Source organism: Acipenser ruthenus, chromosome 20 (genome assembly GCF_902713425.1).
Source record: "Acipenser ruthenus chromosome 20, fAciRut3.2 maternal haplotype, whole genome shotgun sequence".
Lineage (NCBI taxonomy): Eukaryota > Metazoa > Chordata > Actinopteri > Acipenseriformes > Acipenseridae > Acipenser > Acipenser ruthenus.
Genome location: NC_081208.1, coordinates 191,539 through 208,249, shown reverse-complemented (window position 1 = coordinate 208,249; position 16,711 = coordinate 191,539). Strand labels below are relative to the sequence as shown.

Here is a 16,711-nt window from a genome sequence, read left to right as displayed (position 1 = left end):
TTTGTTGCTGAAGATAATAACAGTTTCCAATTCCTGAGCAGGTACTGTATGTAAATGCTAATTGGGCGAAGCAAATGATCACAGATATCTGCCTGGCTTTGTGTAAGTTTTCGCAGGCTGAATTTTCATTCCGGAGCAGAGCGCGATGTAGCTTCATGGTTGGTCTTTTCGTTAGTGTTTTGCCAGAGGCTTGTTTTCTGTATTTGTGTGGTTTCTCTCCCTGGTTCAGTACCTTTTTAATCCTGCCTTCAAGCTGATTCGCTGGCCCCCTGTGCAGCTGGGGTGAGCTGGCCGGCCTTCTCTTTGTTCCCGCCTGTAAGCCAGTCATGTCTGACGGCCCGCGACCGGGGCGGGTTTTAGTTGACCCTCGTTGAAAAGATATGCCAGCGAATGCTGTGCCCCTGTCGTGCGCACAGCCGTTTAAATTTCACTTTACAGCCTCGCGGGAGGAGGTGCGCGTGAAAGGGTGAAGTCTGTTTTCTTATGAACATTAGTACTGCTCCCCCCTGTTGTTTCAGGAGCTGTTGCAAACACTATAAAAAGTTCAAAGCCTCGTTTAGCACTGACTTGGAGTCCTGGCCAGGTGCTGAGTTGGCTTAATAAGTAAGTAAGCCCTGCTCCGGAATGTGTTCCCTGTTTGTGGGAGAGTTTGGGACAGGCGAAGCAGCAGATCAGGAGGAGGGTCACGGCTGGATCAACGTGTGCAGCGGACTTTCTTATCCTGAGTAAACACTCGGAACACACACAAGCTAAAAACACCACACTGCTCCATTTACAATTCTTTATTTGTTCATGTCTTTTTTTTTTTATAGACGGTCACGTTGCGATGTGTTCAGGATGGTTATGCTGTTGATGTCGTTTTTGTGTGAAAGGTGCTTTATAAATACAGGGTTGATTGGTTGAGTTTTGGAAGTGAAAGCACACTGAATCTCCCTGCACTCATCTCTTGTCGTTTTCCGTTTCTCCTCAGATGATCATGGTAACAGCAATGGCAGTCATGTGAAAATATTCCTACCCAAGAAGCTGCTCGAATGCCTCCCGAAATGTTCCTCTCTTCCCAAGGAAAGGCACCGCTGGAACACCAATGAGGTAAAAACCTTTCATTCATAGAGCTGTAAACACGGTGTGTGTGCTGGAGAGGGGAGGGGGGCGCTGTACAGGAGCAGGGTGCGGTTCATCAGGGGCTCACAGAGCTGAGGAATGTAGCTATCCTGGAGTAACTGCACACTGACGCCACGGTGTTCAGAACTCACAGAAAGAAAGCAGTGTGGCTCCTAACAGAGTAAGTGGGACCTGGGTGTGTGGCACGCAGAGTGATGATCTTGTTGATTTAGCACATGGCCGTCCATGATGTGCTTATTGGTCTTTTGAAAACGAGGCGTTGCGTCCCGTGCGTTTTGTAGTTCCTGCTCAGCGATTGGGATTGGTTAATGGGGCACCCGTGTGCTTGTGTTCTATTTTGCTGGCTCAAAGACTCCTAGGCTCTGTTATTAATGTTCCTTGGGTACATATTGGGTACAAAGCCTGCTCTAGTGTGAAACTTAACATTGATTATTCTCTGTGAAAAATGTGATTAAAAAAATTAAATATAAAATCAAACTGTTTAGCAGGGATTAAACTGCACGGTTTAAAACAATATATATGTGCGTGTGTGTGCACATGCGTGCATGTGGGGTGTGCGTGTGTGTGTGTGGGGGTGTGTCTGTCTGTGTGTGCGTGTGGGGGTGTGTGTGTGTGTGCGTGCATGTTGGGGGGGGGGTTCAGACTGGATCAGCAGCACACAGAGGTCAAAGAACAGAGTAAATAAGACGTGTGCCTCTCTGGTGATGTGGACAGAAGGGGAAGTCTTGGCAGGAAGTTCCAAACAATTCCTACGTCTTTGAAACCCAGAGTAGAGGCAGGTTTGAAAGGGCTGGGGATAGATTCATAAGAAATCTGGGGCAACACGAGACCGCTTGTTCAGCGAGGAGCTCCGATACAGCTGTTCATTCTTCTTACCAGAGAAAAGGGCTCTACAGATGCAGGGCCTGTAGACACAGGCATGAGGGGAGCATGCTGGGAAGCACTGCTCAGCTGCTAATGATGGAGTGTAATGTGTGCATGGCTCATGTCGACGTGGAAGGCAAGTTACTGTTTGAACAGAACAAATGTAGAAATGAACTCCACGCTAGTCATCGCCTTGCTGGCAGAGTTCCCCTAAAGGTGCACTTTTTGCTCAAGAGTCAGTCTGCTTTTTAAGAAGTCCTTCAATCCTGTTCTCTAGGGCTTTTGTTTCAAATTGGAATGTCATCCTTTATTTAACCTCTGGCATGTTGCCTTAGCTCTCCTCTCCTCTCCTCTCCTGTCTATCCCTCTCCTCTCCGCCCCTCCCCTCTCCTCCTCTCCTCTCCGCCCCTCCCTTCTCCTCTCTATCCCCTCTCCTCTCCTCTCCTCTCTATCCCTCCCCTCTCCGCCCCTCACCTCACCTCTCCTCTCCTAAATTGCTCCCAGTCGGTGTCTGGTCATTGCGCGCAGTCTCCTCTTTTCTATTAACTTTTGTTTTGGGGGGATGAATTGCATTGCTGTCTGTCTCTCTGCCCTTTAGTCTGCATTTGCAGTCATCGTTCGCATGCCAGGACCAGCTGAGCTGTGCAGAGAGAGCGAGAGAGAGAGCGAGAGAGAGATTGATTCTGGCACTTGTTCACTCTGGGGCTGCTTGAGCTTCAGATGCAGAAATTAGATTGGGAGAGACAGAAAGCAGCAATAAAAACCGCATCATCATTATCATTGTTTGTATAGCGCCTTCGAGGGGGGGGGGGGGCGGGGGGAGTTGAATTCGGTGGTCCGCGCGCGTGGCTCTTGTCCCAAACCAGGTGCTTCGTATTTTGTTAAACCTGCTGAGATTAATGAAATAATTAAGCATGTCATTACACAACAAAGTCCTAGACGTGGCGCGCCACAGGTGGAGCACCGCTGGTTTAGATCATTAAAAAGGAGGATTTCAATTTGACATCCGTCACACAGCGAGCCTTTGTGTTTCGATCCTCTGCTGTGGGATCAATTTTATAGACCCCTGTCTTGTCTCAAGGCACTAGCAGATAATCAGTGAAAAAAATATATAAATTGAAAAGTAGATATTTCTCTTTGGTGAATATCGATGAGTTCTATCCACGAGGAGGGGGGGGGGGGGGGGGATTAAAAAAAAAAAAAGCCTTTAGTCTTGTTCAGGATCGATCTAATACTGTGTATTAAAATACTTTCTGGTATATGCACCATATTGAGGCCGATGTAAACTTTCATAGAAAGTGTCCACTTTGTTAAGCTGTATGGTATGTAGGAGCTGTTCTTTTTTTTTTTTCTTTTTTTTTTTATAAATTTAGTCGTCGCCAATTATTTTTACCCCGGTTTTCACCCCAATTTAGCATGCCCAATTATTATCTGTATCCCCGGCTCACCGCTCGCAACCCCCCCCGCCGACTCAGGAAACGGAGGCTGAAACACGCGTCCTCCGAAACGTGCTCCTTCCAAGCCGTCATTTTTCGCACTGCAGATCCACAGCAATGCCACCAGACCTATAGTGCCGGAGGACAACACAGATCTGGCGGCTCCGCTGCAGAGCCACAGGCGCCCTATCGGCCACAGGGGTCGCTGATGCGCGGTGAGCCGTGGATTCCCCTGCCGACCTAAGCCCTCCCTACCCGGGCAGTGCTCAGCCAATTGCGCGCCGCCCCCTAGGAACTCTCGGTCACGGTCAGCTGTGACATAGCCTGGATTCGAACCTGCGATCTCCAGGCTATAGGGCACATCCTGCGAGGAGCGCCTTTACTGGATGCGCCACTCGGGAGCCCCTGTAGGAGCTGTTCTATATAAATACATCTATTCAGTGTATGAATCTAAGCTCTATAAAGTGTATAAATTAGGCGACTTACTGGGAGAGGAAACAAATAGAGAAATCTGACCAGAACACACACAACAAACATTAAAAACATAATCTGAAGTCCAGAGACTGCCACCGTTCAAATCAGGGGCCCTCGACAGATAACGCATCGTTTATTCTGCCTTGGTTTTTTTTTTATTACTTCTCAAACGATTTGATAAGCATACTTTCAGCTTTAAAGTACCCTAATGTCCCACTTACAGTTTGATACATGTCTTACCATATGAAATGTTGATCTGCGTTTCCTGTGCTGCTGAGCTGGCATCATTTTGTCTGTGCACTTCATTTGAATGTGAGTGTGTTGGGATGTGACGAGAATCCTTGAGTTCTGAGTGGGTCTTCTTTTAGAAACCTGTCAGGAGAGGTACGGCAAAGGGCCAGGGCCAAGCTTCACCGGGAGAGCAGCTGTGATGAAGACAGAGTGATTGAGGACGGGGGTACCCAGACGCAGGGATAGCGAGGACAGGAATGTGGAAGAGTGAAGTCACAGGGCATGAAACAGGCTTATTTAGAGCTCTCTGCTAGGTCGGAGGAAGAAGGGAATACAGCTACGCTCTGGTAATAACACCATTCTGTGTTGCATGCTGTCTGTTAATAAAGGTAATGCAACCTAACCCTCGTTACAGTGAGCGCATGCTTTGGGGTTCAAGCCACACAGACAACACTCGCACACAGAGAGTGAGGCTGTTCACACAGGGCTGGTCGGGTGTTAGCACGCGTTACTGTATCCAGTGTTAGAGCCATGCATCATGCAGCCTAATGAAACGGCCCGACAGAGCCTTTTAGGGGGTACTTGTGCCCCTCTGCTATCTTAAAGCATTCCTTCCCTGGTTGAAATAATGAAAACAGGGCCATACCATATTTTTATTTATTTTTTGTCCCCCCACAATTCATCAGTGTTACAAAAATGCACCGTTTTCCCGAGAATGGATTTCTCAGTATATGCCTGTTAAACGTTCCTCCTCTTGGGTTTTGGGCTACAGTTTCAGCCCCTGTTGCGCTGTTCGGAGTAAGAGAGATCCTGGGGAGTTTTGGGGGCGCCATGTCGGTAACAGGCTTGTATCGCTCGCTCTCTCTTGATTTCTTGATTTCTCCACCATGGTGGTAAGGTTTTGAACGGCTGCTTCAGCTGTCTTGTTAGCAGTAGTAACAGCAAGAAAGGTCTAACATGGACTTCCCCTGGACGGTGTAGGCGGTCACAGGAACACTCTGGGTTAGATGGTACGTTGACCTTTTTCCCTCTTTTATCCGAAGCTCCCAAAGAGGCTTTCTTTGGAAGGACGTCTCCTCCGATTGCCCGCTGGAGAGCCCTGCGCGTCTGCAGCAGCCAGGGAGCGGGGGCTGTGGAGTGTGAAAATGTCAATAGCACTTTGCTTCCTGTTGGTAAATGGTTCTTGTTGAGGATAATGGCTGTGCCAGCTAGTAAAGTCGAGCGAGAAGAATAAGAAGGCGGGGGTGAGGCGTTTAGTTAAAGATACAGACAGCACTGTCTCGCCATCATCTTCAGTTGAATCGTAAGCTGGCATATCTACCTCATGCACAGTTAGAATGCTAAGCTTGTTACAGAGCAAGCAAAGCAGGGGAAGGTGGGAGTGCCAGCAGGATAAACACAGAGCCCTTATGTAGGGGTAGTGTGGAACAGAACACTTTCTGATGGACAGCAGTAGTTACTGTAGATCCATCTCTTTCTCTTAAAGTTCACTCATGTAGAACAGTCGATAGAGCCATCAGCAGCTCATTGAGCTCCACTCTATAGCTCTCAGAGGGTTTTAATGGGTTTGAAAAGACAACAAGATCAGCCGATAAACCAGGGCTGTCCAATCACGGATCTGGAGAGGATCACCTCCACCCAGCCGTCCACCCTGCCGTCCACACTGCCATCCACACTGCCATCCTCACTGGATGGAGGGTTTAATTGTTTCAGATAAACCCTTTAGAACAGGGTTTGTAACCTATGACCAGGCGTGGAGGGGCCAGCTTTAGCCCCCCCCTGTAGTCTCAAGCTGAAGCCAGCGACACAGTTTAGTTCTTTCCCCCTCTGTATAACTCTCTTTAAGAACTCCCTGGTCTGCAGAGTTAGGCCAGCCAGTGGCAGTGCTATAGAGAGGCGGAGTGGCTCTGATCTCTAGAAGGAGGCGCGGTCCCTGGCTTACTCAAGCACAGCCCTGCTAACTGAGTTACGAGGCCTCCTGCCACTCGGGTGTCGTGCTTACATGAAGTATTAATTGCGTTTTACAACCTGTAGCAATAAAACGCGAGGAGTGTACCTGAGACACAGATGCCCGTTCACAATTGCCTGACCCCAATTTTTACAGTTCCAGGTCACTGCTCCTTCTCCTGCTGCATTGTAAATTGAACCCTGCCTCCCTGCTTGGCAAGTTTTTTGATTTTTGATTTTTTTTTTTTTTTTTTTCAGTTTTCTTTCCTGTGTGTTCAGTGAAGCGCGGCAGGTATTATTATTTTTTTTTTCTCTCCAAAGATGCGACGGAGGGGGGATGGAATTGTACCTTTCACACTGAACCCGAGAGGCCAGGCTTCTGAGAGACTTGTCCGTAATGGACTTTTGCAGTTTGTTTACATCCTAGACCCAGCATGCAGTGTTGCCGCTGCTGCTGCTCTGTGCCTCCGTGAGGGGTTTGCCCAGTATTTACGTGATGATGAGGGTGGTTGTGAGTAAATGCCAGTTCAAGTTACAAGCGAGTGGGATCAGGGAGCCCGGGAAGCAGCAGAGACAGCAGCACATGCATTACTCCATTATTTACACGGCCCAGACAGCACATGACATCTGTTCAGTAAGCCTGAAACTGCTTTCACATCACTCAACGGGACTTGAGAATGCACAACGCTGTAGGTGAACAAATGTTCTCCGACAGCGCAGTTTAGCGTTAGAACTGTGCGTGCGATCATCCCCCCACTGGACTCTCTTAATTTGAGAGGTTTTTATTTTTACTTGATCTCTTTCACTGCGTTGGATTATGCTTTAAACGACGAGGCTGTGTGGGCAGAATCAATACTGTATGAATAATAAGTAATGCATCACAGATGAATGCTTACTTTGTGTCAATTCAATTCAGAACTTACTACAAAAACAGTACAGACAGCGTTTACGTGTGTGTGTGTGTGTGTGTGTCATCCTCTTTCTTTGGTCTGCAGCCTCCCTCCCTCGTTTTGCACTCTTCTTTTTGAGCTATAAATTGAGGAGGAGAGTACAGCGGACCTCTTTGGGTTTGGTTTGGATGTCAGCCCATCTCTCTCCTCTTCTCTCTCCCCCTCTCCCTCCCTCGGTGTTGATTCGAGACAAGACTCTCTGACCCGAGCGCTTCTCTCTAGTAATAGTTGAGTTTTATCCGAGTATTCCTGTCTTCCTAATTGGATTCAGCCTGAAAATAACTGAGATAACCTTCAAAGCTGGTGAGCCTGTCCTTGGAGGAAGGCTGAGAAGCAGGAGTGTTCCCTGGCTCAGCTCCGAGCTCCGTTGGGCCTGCTGTTTAAAGTTAGCGCGAGCTGTCGCTTCCATTGGGTAGGCTTGGAGCTCCAGTGGTTAAAGAAAGGTGCTTGATACCAGGAGGCTCCCAGTTCAATCCCAGCTCAGCCACTGACTCCCCCTGTGTGACCCTGAGACAGTCGCTTCACCTCCTTGCGCTCCGTCCTTCGGATGAGACGTAAAACAAACGAGGTCCTACTGGAAGTGACTCTGCAGCAGCAGATGTGATGCACAGACCCAAGGTACTGTGCTCAAGACGGAGCTTTCCCAAAGTGAGCTAAATTAATTACGCGTTTCATTATTCTTTCGTTTGTTTCTTTCCACGCTACCTGCCTCTGATGAAGCTATAATTAGCCGTTTCAAACCAGGGCCGTTTCTTAATTGAATTATATTTTTCTGACGTTGAAGAAATGAGCTCAACGCTGTTTTCTAGCTATACAATCCTTAAAGGAAATGGATCTCTGTACTGTGTAAAGGATGGAGGCACTGCACAGCGTTGGGTTCATGAAGACATTCTGTCTGGAGACACGCCTCTTTTTAAATCCTTGCAAACCACACTGCAGAATTAGGACCGAAACAATTGAGAGGATTCATTCTGCGTTTACAGTAAAAGGGGCGCTATTTAAATTACAATCGGGTGATACACTCGGTGAACCTGTTTCACTCTCGCATGACATTGTTACTGTTACTAAACTGCTTCATATTTTTATTGTTATTGTAAATGCCAGCAATAAGCTAAACAGGTCTTTTCAAAACATCTTTATTTGTAGACTGAACTACTGTGTCAGTGGAAGACTGTAAATGTGATTCTCACAACTGCACTCGGCGTTTGGTTTTCTGAACTGTTGTAATATAATTCTTGGGTTTTCCTGCTTATTTTAATGCCAGCAATGAGCCAAGTGATGTCTAGAAACATGATGACAGGTGTGAAGCGTCTTCAGGAGCTTCACTTACTATTACAGCAACAAGAGTCTGATTGGGAAAAAAAAAAAAGAATTGTGGTCATATTTATTACATTTACTTATTTGAACTACCAACGTTGTGTTTATGTTCAAATGCCATATTTAAATACGTTGATAAAAAGTGGGAATTTGGTATTCCCGAGAATGGAACACTTCGTAGCCCTGCAGATGGTTGCAATTGAAGGCAGTGCAGACGCCCGTGTTTCACGCAGTCGTATCAAGCAATGTTAATGTTAAGTGAAGCATGCAGTCTGTATCTGTGAGAACAACCGACCGGGCTGCACAGGATCAGAGGAGGATTCAGAATCTGAGGCAGAGCCACAATCAAGGTCTCCTTTAAAGGAAGTTGTAAAATTGTTGAGATACTTGTGTTTGGAATATTGTTTCAAAATTGTATAATGCAACACAACACAGTGTGCTGAAGTCCAACTCAGTGGTCTTGTCTGTGTCGACTGCCCCAAATCTAGTTCGAGTTTTAAATGCATGTTGTTTTTTTTGTTGTTGTAAATCGGGCGACGTCACTCTTGGCAGGATCTGGTTACGGTTTGAATTGATGACACGTATTTATTTCTGGTCCTTAAGGAGTTCCTGAGACCTGTATTTCTTTGACAAACAATAGCGTGTGTGCTGAGCTTTCACTTTCATTTCTATTTATTTATTTCTCCCAACGGCTCGCCGCGCCGAGATGGATTCTGCTTTCAAGCACAGCCCTAATTAGCGTCTCCTGAGTTTGGTTTGACCGCTGGTTTGTAATTTGATTGCCGGAGTAAGCGGCCGTAGGGGTTGTCCGAAGCCCTTGGAGGTGAGTGGGCTGTAACCGTCCTCCGCCTGCCAGTGACCCGAGTCCGAACCCGCTGGGGCAGAGCCGGGCGTAATGGCTCTGTCTCTGTTCCGTTTCCGCTCATTAGAGCTGCATTCAATCCTGTCCTTCCAGGGAACCTGGAGTTGCCATCGTTAAAATTCCACACCGCTCCTCCCCTCTTCGAAGTTTATATAGTGGTAAGGAAATTCTCCGCCAAACTCTGCTCCTCGTGCTGTACGTTTCTCAAAGTCATGTTTACATAATCAGCAAGTGTTCGGAGCAGCTTAGCAGCTTTAAACAGCGAGAAGCTGCTCTTTCATACCGGGCCGAGCAACAGGGGCTGCAGCGGGGAGCTTGCTGGGGGCTGCCTCTCTCTCTCTCTCTCTCCTCTCTCTCTCTCTCTGTCTCACACACACACACACACACAGATGCAGCTCTTCTTTAAAAATCTTTATATTCCATCGGCAGCTTCAGACAACCGCTGTGCATTGGAGGCAGGGTTTAAAAATAACCTCTCCAACCTGGTGCGATTTTTAGTTTTTTTTACAATGTTGTCAGGGGGTCTGTAAGCAATCTAACCACTGATCCGTAACAGCTGAATATGTGATATGAGTGAGTGCGGGTGCGTGTGCGTGTGCGTGTGAGAGCTTAGCTGGTTTCTCTATTTTCCAGGTAACTCTAAAGGCAAATTCAGAAGGTAGAAATGGCAAGTTTCCCATACTGGTGCTGTTGGTGGTAAAGTAAATTCTCCCAACCTTTGCAAATCTGTTGCTACAGTGCAAATAGGAGGAGGGATGTACATATAGTGTGTGTATAAATATAATGTGTGTGTCTGATGAGAATTGGTTTTTAATAACCACAGCTCAGCTGCACTGTCAGTGATTGCAGATTGACTTCACTCATCAAGGCTGTACTCTCTCTGCTCGATAGACGAGGTTTATCATTTTGCTTCGCGTCGCTTGCTTGTTGCTCCTGTCCCCCTCCCCCCAGAGTTCCACGCTGGTACATTAAAATGCATCTCCTTGCACGGCGCGTGGAAGCAGTGGGACTGTGTTGAGAGAGAGGCTCACACTGTATTCATCAGCCTGCTTTCTATTGTACACTGTGCACACAAAGACATCGTCACATTTTCAGTGCAGGCAATTGCCTTCGTTCAGTGCTGAAAGCTCAGTAGGAGCACTTTACTATAAAAGCATATTAAGTGATTGAGAGGGGAGTGCGTGCCTTAGAGGAGACATCACTAACAAAAAGAAACCGACGAGAGAGGCCCATCTTATGCAAATCATTCCGTATTCCTTTAGTTTTTAGTAGCTTTGTGTGGCAGGGCACCAGCACCCAGAACTTCAAACACTTACCCTGCAGAGTTTCATTTACGCTGAAGGGAAACCAAGTCAGAACAGCTGCTCTGCAAACTTGTATGTATATTTGTTTTTTGTTTTCTTTTGTGGGGGGGGGGGGTGGGGGGGCTCGCTCTCGCAGCGAGCTTGTTTGTAGTGAGCTCAGGCACAGCGTTGCTCTCTCACCGCTTAGAAAAGGAATTACAAGCGATCCCAGTGGATGTGCTGCTATTAAACTTCATCAGGTGGTAGAACCCACAAACTGCTCATGTATTGCAAACTCCTGTGTGCCGATCCTCTGGAACAGTGCGCTGCGTCTCTCCACAGAGCAGGGGGCAGGGTTTATTTGAGTGCTCAGCCCACACTCCCCCCACACTGCATCCACACTTCAGCCACACGCAGTCATTACTCTCCCACATGGATTATTATTATTTTAACTAAATGGACTCTTAGGATCCCAGATTGTGAGTGGAATGCTGACTAGTTCCTGGGCAGTTTTAAAATAATAATAATAAATAGGATAATCTGCAGCTTCGACGTCTCTCATGGAAAGATATGTGAAAGTGATTCCTGATGTAGTTCCTTGTTGAGAGACTGCACGAGTGTTCGAAGGCTTGCTGTATATACAGGCTTGCTCTAGGAAGTATTTTGTAAACTGTATTGTAATAGGAGCATGTATAGCCTTATGTGCATCTGTATTTTATTGTACTGTTTCTGTAAGAGGCAGTGTACTAGCTCTCGCTACCGTGCTGTATCTCGTTAGACATTAGAGTTTATGATGCAAACATAATGTGTGTGTGCACGTGTCAGTGTGTGCGTCTGTGAGTGTGCATGTGTGTCAGTGTGTGCGTCAGTGTGTCTGTGTGTGTGCATGTGTCTGTCAGTGTGCACTTATGTGTGAGTGAGTGTGCGCACACGTGTGTGTGTGTGTGTGTGTGTGTGTGTGTGTGTGTGTGTGTGTGTGAGAGAGAGATTGCCGTAATGTTTATAGAGAACTTGGCTGATCAGTTAGAGTAATTCCCAGTTGTCAGAAGCAGGCTGTTTGAAGAGGACAGACAGCGTGGCTTTGTTTGTTTGTAATTGGAAGCAGCATATTAAAAGGCTTTAGCGTAAACAGATGATACTGTAAGAGAGCTCTGCGTTGCGTTTATAAAAAGCAAAGGAAGGTGGGGGGGGGAGATCTCCCGATGCCTCAGTGACAAGAGTATGAATTGCCTTCAGATTCCCTCCACCACTGGCTAGGACACACATAACTACTCCGGTTATAGTTTAGCTAAAATTGCTTTTTTAATGAAGTGCTCCCTGCTGATCTAATCTTTTTACAGTCGGGTGGATCTGCAGACCGGTGGGAACAGGCTGTTCCAGTTCCCCCGACCTGTTAACACGTCCTGTTTTCAGACGGCTGTTTGCTGACATGATGGCTCTGCAGCGACTGAGTCTGGCTCTCAGAGCGGGGCTGGAGAGGAAACAGGAGAACATGCTGCGGGAGGAAGCTATCTACATTTTAATACCTGGATCATCACGCTCCGAGCAAATACGCTTGGGCTGGATCGCCCTCTTATCACCCCTATTGGGCTGCATTAAACGTGCCTCTTCGTTTAAGATTAAATGTAATTTTAAAAGCGATAGGAAAGGGTGTAACGTGTGCTTCCCCCCCACCACTAACCCAAGAATTCGAACCCTGGCCCCCAGCAGATGACAAACTGGAGCCTCTACCATGAAGCCCCTAGCCCCCCCGTCCCCACCTCCCTCTATCTGGACATGCAGTATGATAGCCGATTGAAATCCCCCCTCCTCTCAGGATTGAGATGCAAACGCTGTATATCCTCAGGAAAAACCAGTAGAAATCCCCTTCAAGGGAGAGGGGGTTCGGGGGAGTCTCGGTGGACTGGATGCTAAGGGAGGTCTGAAAGGAGGCTCTGTTTTTATGGGAAGCTGTTCAATCCGCGCTGTTTGGAATAATGCTGCCTGGAGTAAGCCGGAGGAAGCAGCTGCTAATTCCAGAGAGCCTGATCCGGCACAGCAGCGGGTTCCCTTCCACATCACTTACTGAAACACAGCCCTGAGCGCCACAGGCACAGCTCGCAATATTCAGCATCAAACAAGACAGTCACTCGCAACACAGCGGATGCTGCGTGCATTTTAATAATAATCTTTCTCGTTCGTTAACATTCGTACACACAGATGCATACCCCCACCCTACTACACACACACCCCCAACCTACTACACACACACCGAACCTACTACACACACACACACACACACACATACACAGGTGCAAATCCAAACATGTTTTGCTTTTTTATTTTATTTATTAATTTATTTGTTATTTTGTAATAATTGAGCGCTCCCGGATTTAGTCCCGTGATCAGAATATTGATGAGGTTCGAACAGGTTTATGCTAAGTTTGTATGTGAAGTGCGACACACAGCGCTGTTTTTTTTGGCAGACGAATATAGTCATTAGCAGAAGCAGATACAGAAGCAATGGTTACCTACGCGAGTCGTCCAGAAACCTGAGTGGCTTCAGGACGCTGATATGGCAGCGAGCTGGCAGTGGTGTTTGAGAACGCCGCACCAGAGGGAAAACTGAATTCAAACCTGCAGTGATTAAAAAAAATAAAATAAAAACCAGCAGAGGCAAAACTGGTTCCAAAGGTTTGCCTGTTTTAAATTCAAACTGTGTGCGGTTCTTATTTAAACGAATCCCGTCGGCTTCAGGAACTCCACTCCACCCATTCCAGCTCCTGTAAACCTCCATCAAGTCCAAGGTGCTGGACTCGCTGTCTGTGTGTGAAGAGAGCGCTCTGTGGCTTTCCGTCTGCCTGCCTGTCCAGCCAGAGCCTTGAGGGTAACCAGCCAGTGACTGGCAACGCGTTTTGCAATCCTTCGAATGCAAGATTCCCAGCATTAGTTTCAATTCAGTGTTTGAGGAGAGCTTTGGCTGAGCCCGCTGAATCAACACTGTGTGAAACTGTTCCTATCTGTCCGCAGTGTTGATAAAGGGTTAATGGATGAACCGTGTATTTCATCAAAGATCAGCGCTCCAGATAAGCAGTGTGCTGGGGTTGAAGCCAGGCCTGTAATTTGATTAACAAAATATTTCTTGAAGAGAGCAGCTTGAGGTCTTGTGTCAGAGACTCCTCAAGCTGTTAATTTAAATGACACAGCAGCACCCTGCTCCTCACAGACAGACAGCATTGCCTGACCCTGACACAGCAGCCCCCTGCTCCTCGCAGACAGACAGCATTGCCTGACCCTGACACAGCAGCACCCTGCTCCTCGCACAGACAGCATTGCCTGACCCTGACACAGCAGCACCCTGCTCCTCGCAGACAGACAGCATTGCCTGACCCTGACACAGCAGCCCCCTGCTCCTCGCAGACAGACAGCATTGCCTGACCCTGACACAGCAGCCCCCTGCTCCTCGCAGACAGACAGCATTGCCTGACCCTGACACAGCAGCACCCTGCTCCTCGCAGACAGACAGCATTGCCTGACCCTGACACAGCAGCACCCTGCTCCTCGCAGACAGACAGCATTGCCTGACCCTGACACAGCAGCCCCCTGCTCCTCGCAGACAGACAGCATTGCCTGACCCTGACACAGCAGCCCCCTGCTCCTCGCAGACAGACAGCATTGCCTGACCCTGACACAGCAGCACCCTGCTCCTCGCAGACAGAACTTTCAGCAAATCACGAGACACCTGCTGCTCTGTGTTCGGTTTTCAGCAATCTGTCTGTCTTTGGAATACAAAGAAGAATCTCATGCCCCGGGATAGTTTCTGTAATGCCTAGTTTCAAGGATGTGAAGAGCTTTTCTATTGGTCTGGGTGCTCCTTCAGCACGTCTCATAACATCACAGGGGTGACTTGAGTAAAATGCATTGGCTAGTGCACCCCAAGGAGCACTTAGGATTGGGGCTCATCCAGTACATCGTTAGAAAATCCAGCTCATTAAACAGCTCTGCACACAAAAGATGTAACCTCTGTCTCAGCCTGCTTTTAAAGGGTTAAAGAACAAAAAAAACACAGTGCATTGTGGACCTGGGGAGCGGAATGGCATTATTCTATTGAGTTGTAAATGCAAAGTCTGGCAATGCTTGCCTTCCTCAGTTATTAATCACGCGTTCTGATGTCTCTCAGTGATTTTGTGTTGTTGTGTTTTAATATTAGTCATTCCCTCCTGTTTCATCAGGTGATTTTGCCCCCCCACCCCCCCCCCCCCCCCGGTTCGGTTGGTTTAGTTTAGCAGACGAGGAATGAAGTCATCACTCATCTTTACTGACAGCGCTCAGGCTAGGAGTGAAAAAGCCAGATTTGTGTCAGTATTTGACTGGCCTTATCTGAATTGCTGAAGCTGAAAATATGCTGTAGCGTACGTGGGCCTCTGTACACTAAACCACGCGTGTTCTCTGTGCAATAAACCACGCGTGTTCTCTTTACACTAAACCACGCGTGTTCTCTGTGCAATAAACCACGCGTGTTCTCTGTAACGGGAGACTGGCCTCACTTGTTTCCTTTCTGATTTGTAATATTCCAAATGTGCAGATGTGAAGAAAAATGTACAATTCAGTTCCCCCTGTGCGTCTGCCAATTCTATTTGAATACGGTTAGCTCTGTTTTAATGAAGTATTTGATCTGGAATGGCAATAATGAGCTGGCAAAGGCTGTGTGCGATATGGAAGCAGAATGAACTGGCGTCTGTGTAATCTATTGATTAGCATTCAAACGCAGCGATGGCAACTGTTAATCAGTGCAAGGTATTCCAGATTGGTATCTTTAAATGGAAGTGTCAAGACAGGGCCCTGGAGAACTAGAATAACTTAACTCAAGAGTCTCTCCTCGCGGCTGGGTGAAGGAGGAAGAAAGAGAGGGGCAAAGAAATGGGCAGAGTGTTCCAAGTGGTGTTTCAATCTCTCGCTCTCTCATCCTTTCTTTTTGCTGGCACATTAATAAAAGGACAGAGGTGTGTTTTTTTTTTTTTTTTAAACTCTTGCATTATTTTAATCCAAGCCAGCCCTTTTGTTTGCTGTATAAACTGCTTGTTTCTGGAGGAAGTGAATTGCATCTTCACAGGCTGTCAGGCGCGCTTGTGCATCAGACAATGCGACTTCCTGCATAACTGCTGGTCAAACCAGGGGCAGGGCTTGAGTGATGTTGGTTATGCGATACCTGCAGACACACAGATCTGGATCTTTAGATTGTTACTCTTTTTCTTTCACGGTTTTAAATCCCTTTTCTTGGCTAAGCTTTGACCAGGCCCACTGAATAACACTGTGTGAAACAGTTACCCATAATATATCGCCACAGTATTGATAAAGGCTTCACAGAAGAATCACATATTTGATCAATAACGTTACTGCGAATGTAGCATTCCCTTTCACCTGTATGTGTAGCATTTCTGACTCCAGTGTTAACTGGGCTGTACTGGGCTGCCATAGTGTTTTATCTTGGCGTTGCTCCACACACACGGTTCGGTTTTATCTGGCTGGTGTAGGTGTGGAGCCGTGGCACTAGATCTGAACAAGTCATGAAGGAAACACTCTCGATGTCTGACCCTGACACAGCAGCACCATTACAGTGAGTTCTACCAGCAAACTTTCAGCAAATCGCGAGACACCTGCTGCTCTGTGCTTGGTTTGCAGCAATCTCTCTGTCTGTAGTATATGAAGAAGAAAGACCATATCATGCCCAGCGAGCTGTTTTGTTTTTTTTCTTGAATAATTGAATTGAAAAACCAGCTGAAACATTAATAAAGAGTGCAGTCCGATTCACCTGCAGGCGTATGTGGCTGGCTTTTAAATGAGCGGCGAGGCAGCCCATGGGGTGCTTTCTCTTCTGATGTGAACACCTGTGCAAGCAGGGAGCCGGACAGGTTTAGAAGCAACAGAGACAGAATTATCCAGAACGCATTTCATTAAAGAAAAGCAGGAGCCAGGCTGGAAGCTGCGCAGAGCGACTGCCCATCAAAGGACTAAATATGGGTCAAAAAATACTTTGTGGGAAGGTAATCTTGGACCTGAATTTGCTCCAGCTTTTGCACGGACGTTTGTTAAATTATTAATCTCCACCTGCTGGCGATACATGCCCCTTCTGATAGATATATCTATAATACACACACACACAGATTGGCTCGTCCTGTGTTTGATGAAACTTGCTTGTGACATTTTCCCTTACAAATTATTGATAGGCTCAGAATCCGGCATTGC

At 47.2% G+C, this 16,711-nt stretch overlaps 1 protein-coding gene across 1 annotated transcript in view; it reads left to right on the top strand.

Annotated features, from left to right (window-relative positions):
* The window catches only part of LOC131696843 (calmodulin-binding transcription activator 1), a gene marked incomplete at its 3' end in the record, with an annotated part of 106,082 nt that overhangs the window by 7,422 nt on the left and 81,949 nt on the right, over positions 1 to 16,711 (top strand). The window contains 1 exon segment of the mRNA XM_058992934.1: positions 971 to 1,089. Coding sequence (XP_058848917.1) covers positions 971 to 1,089 — 119 coding nt within the window.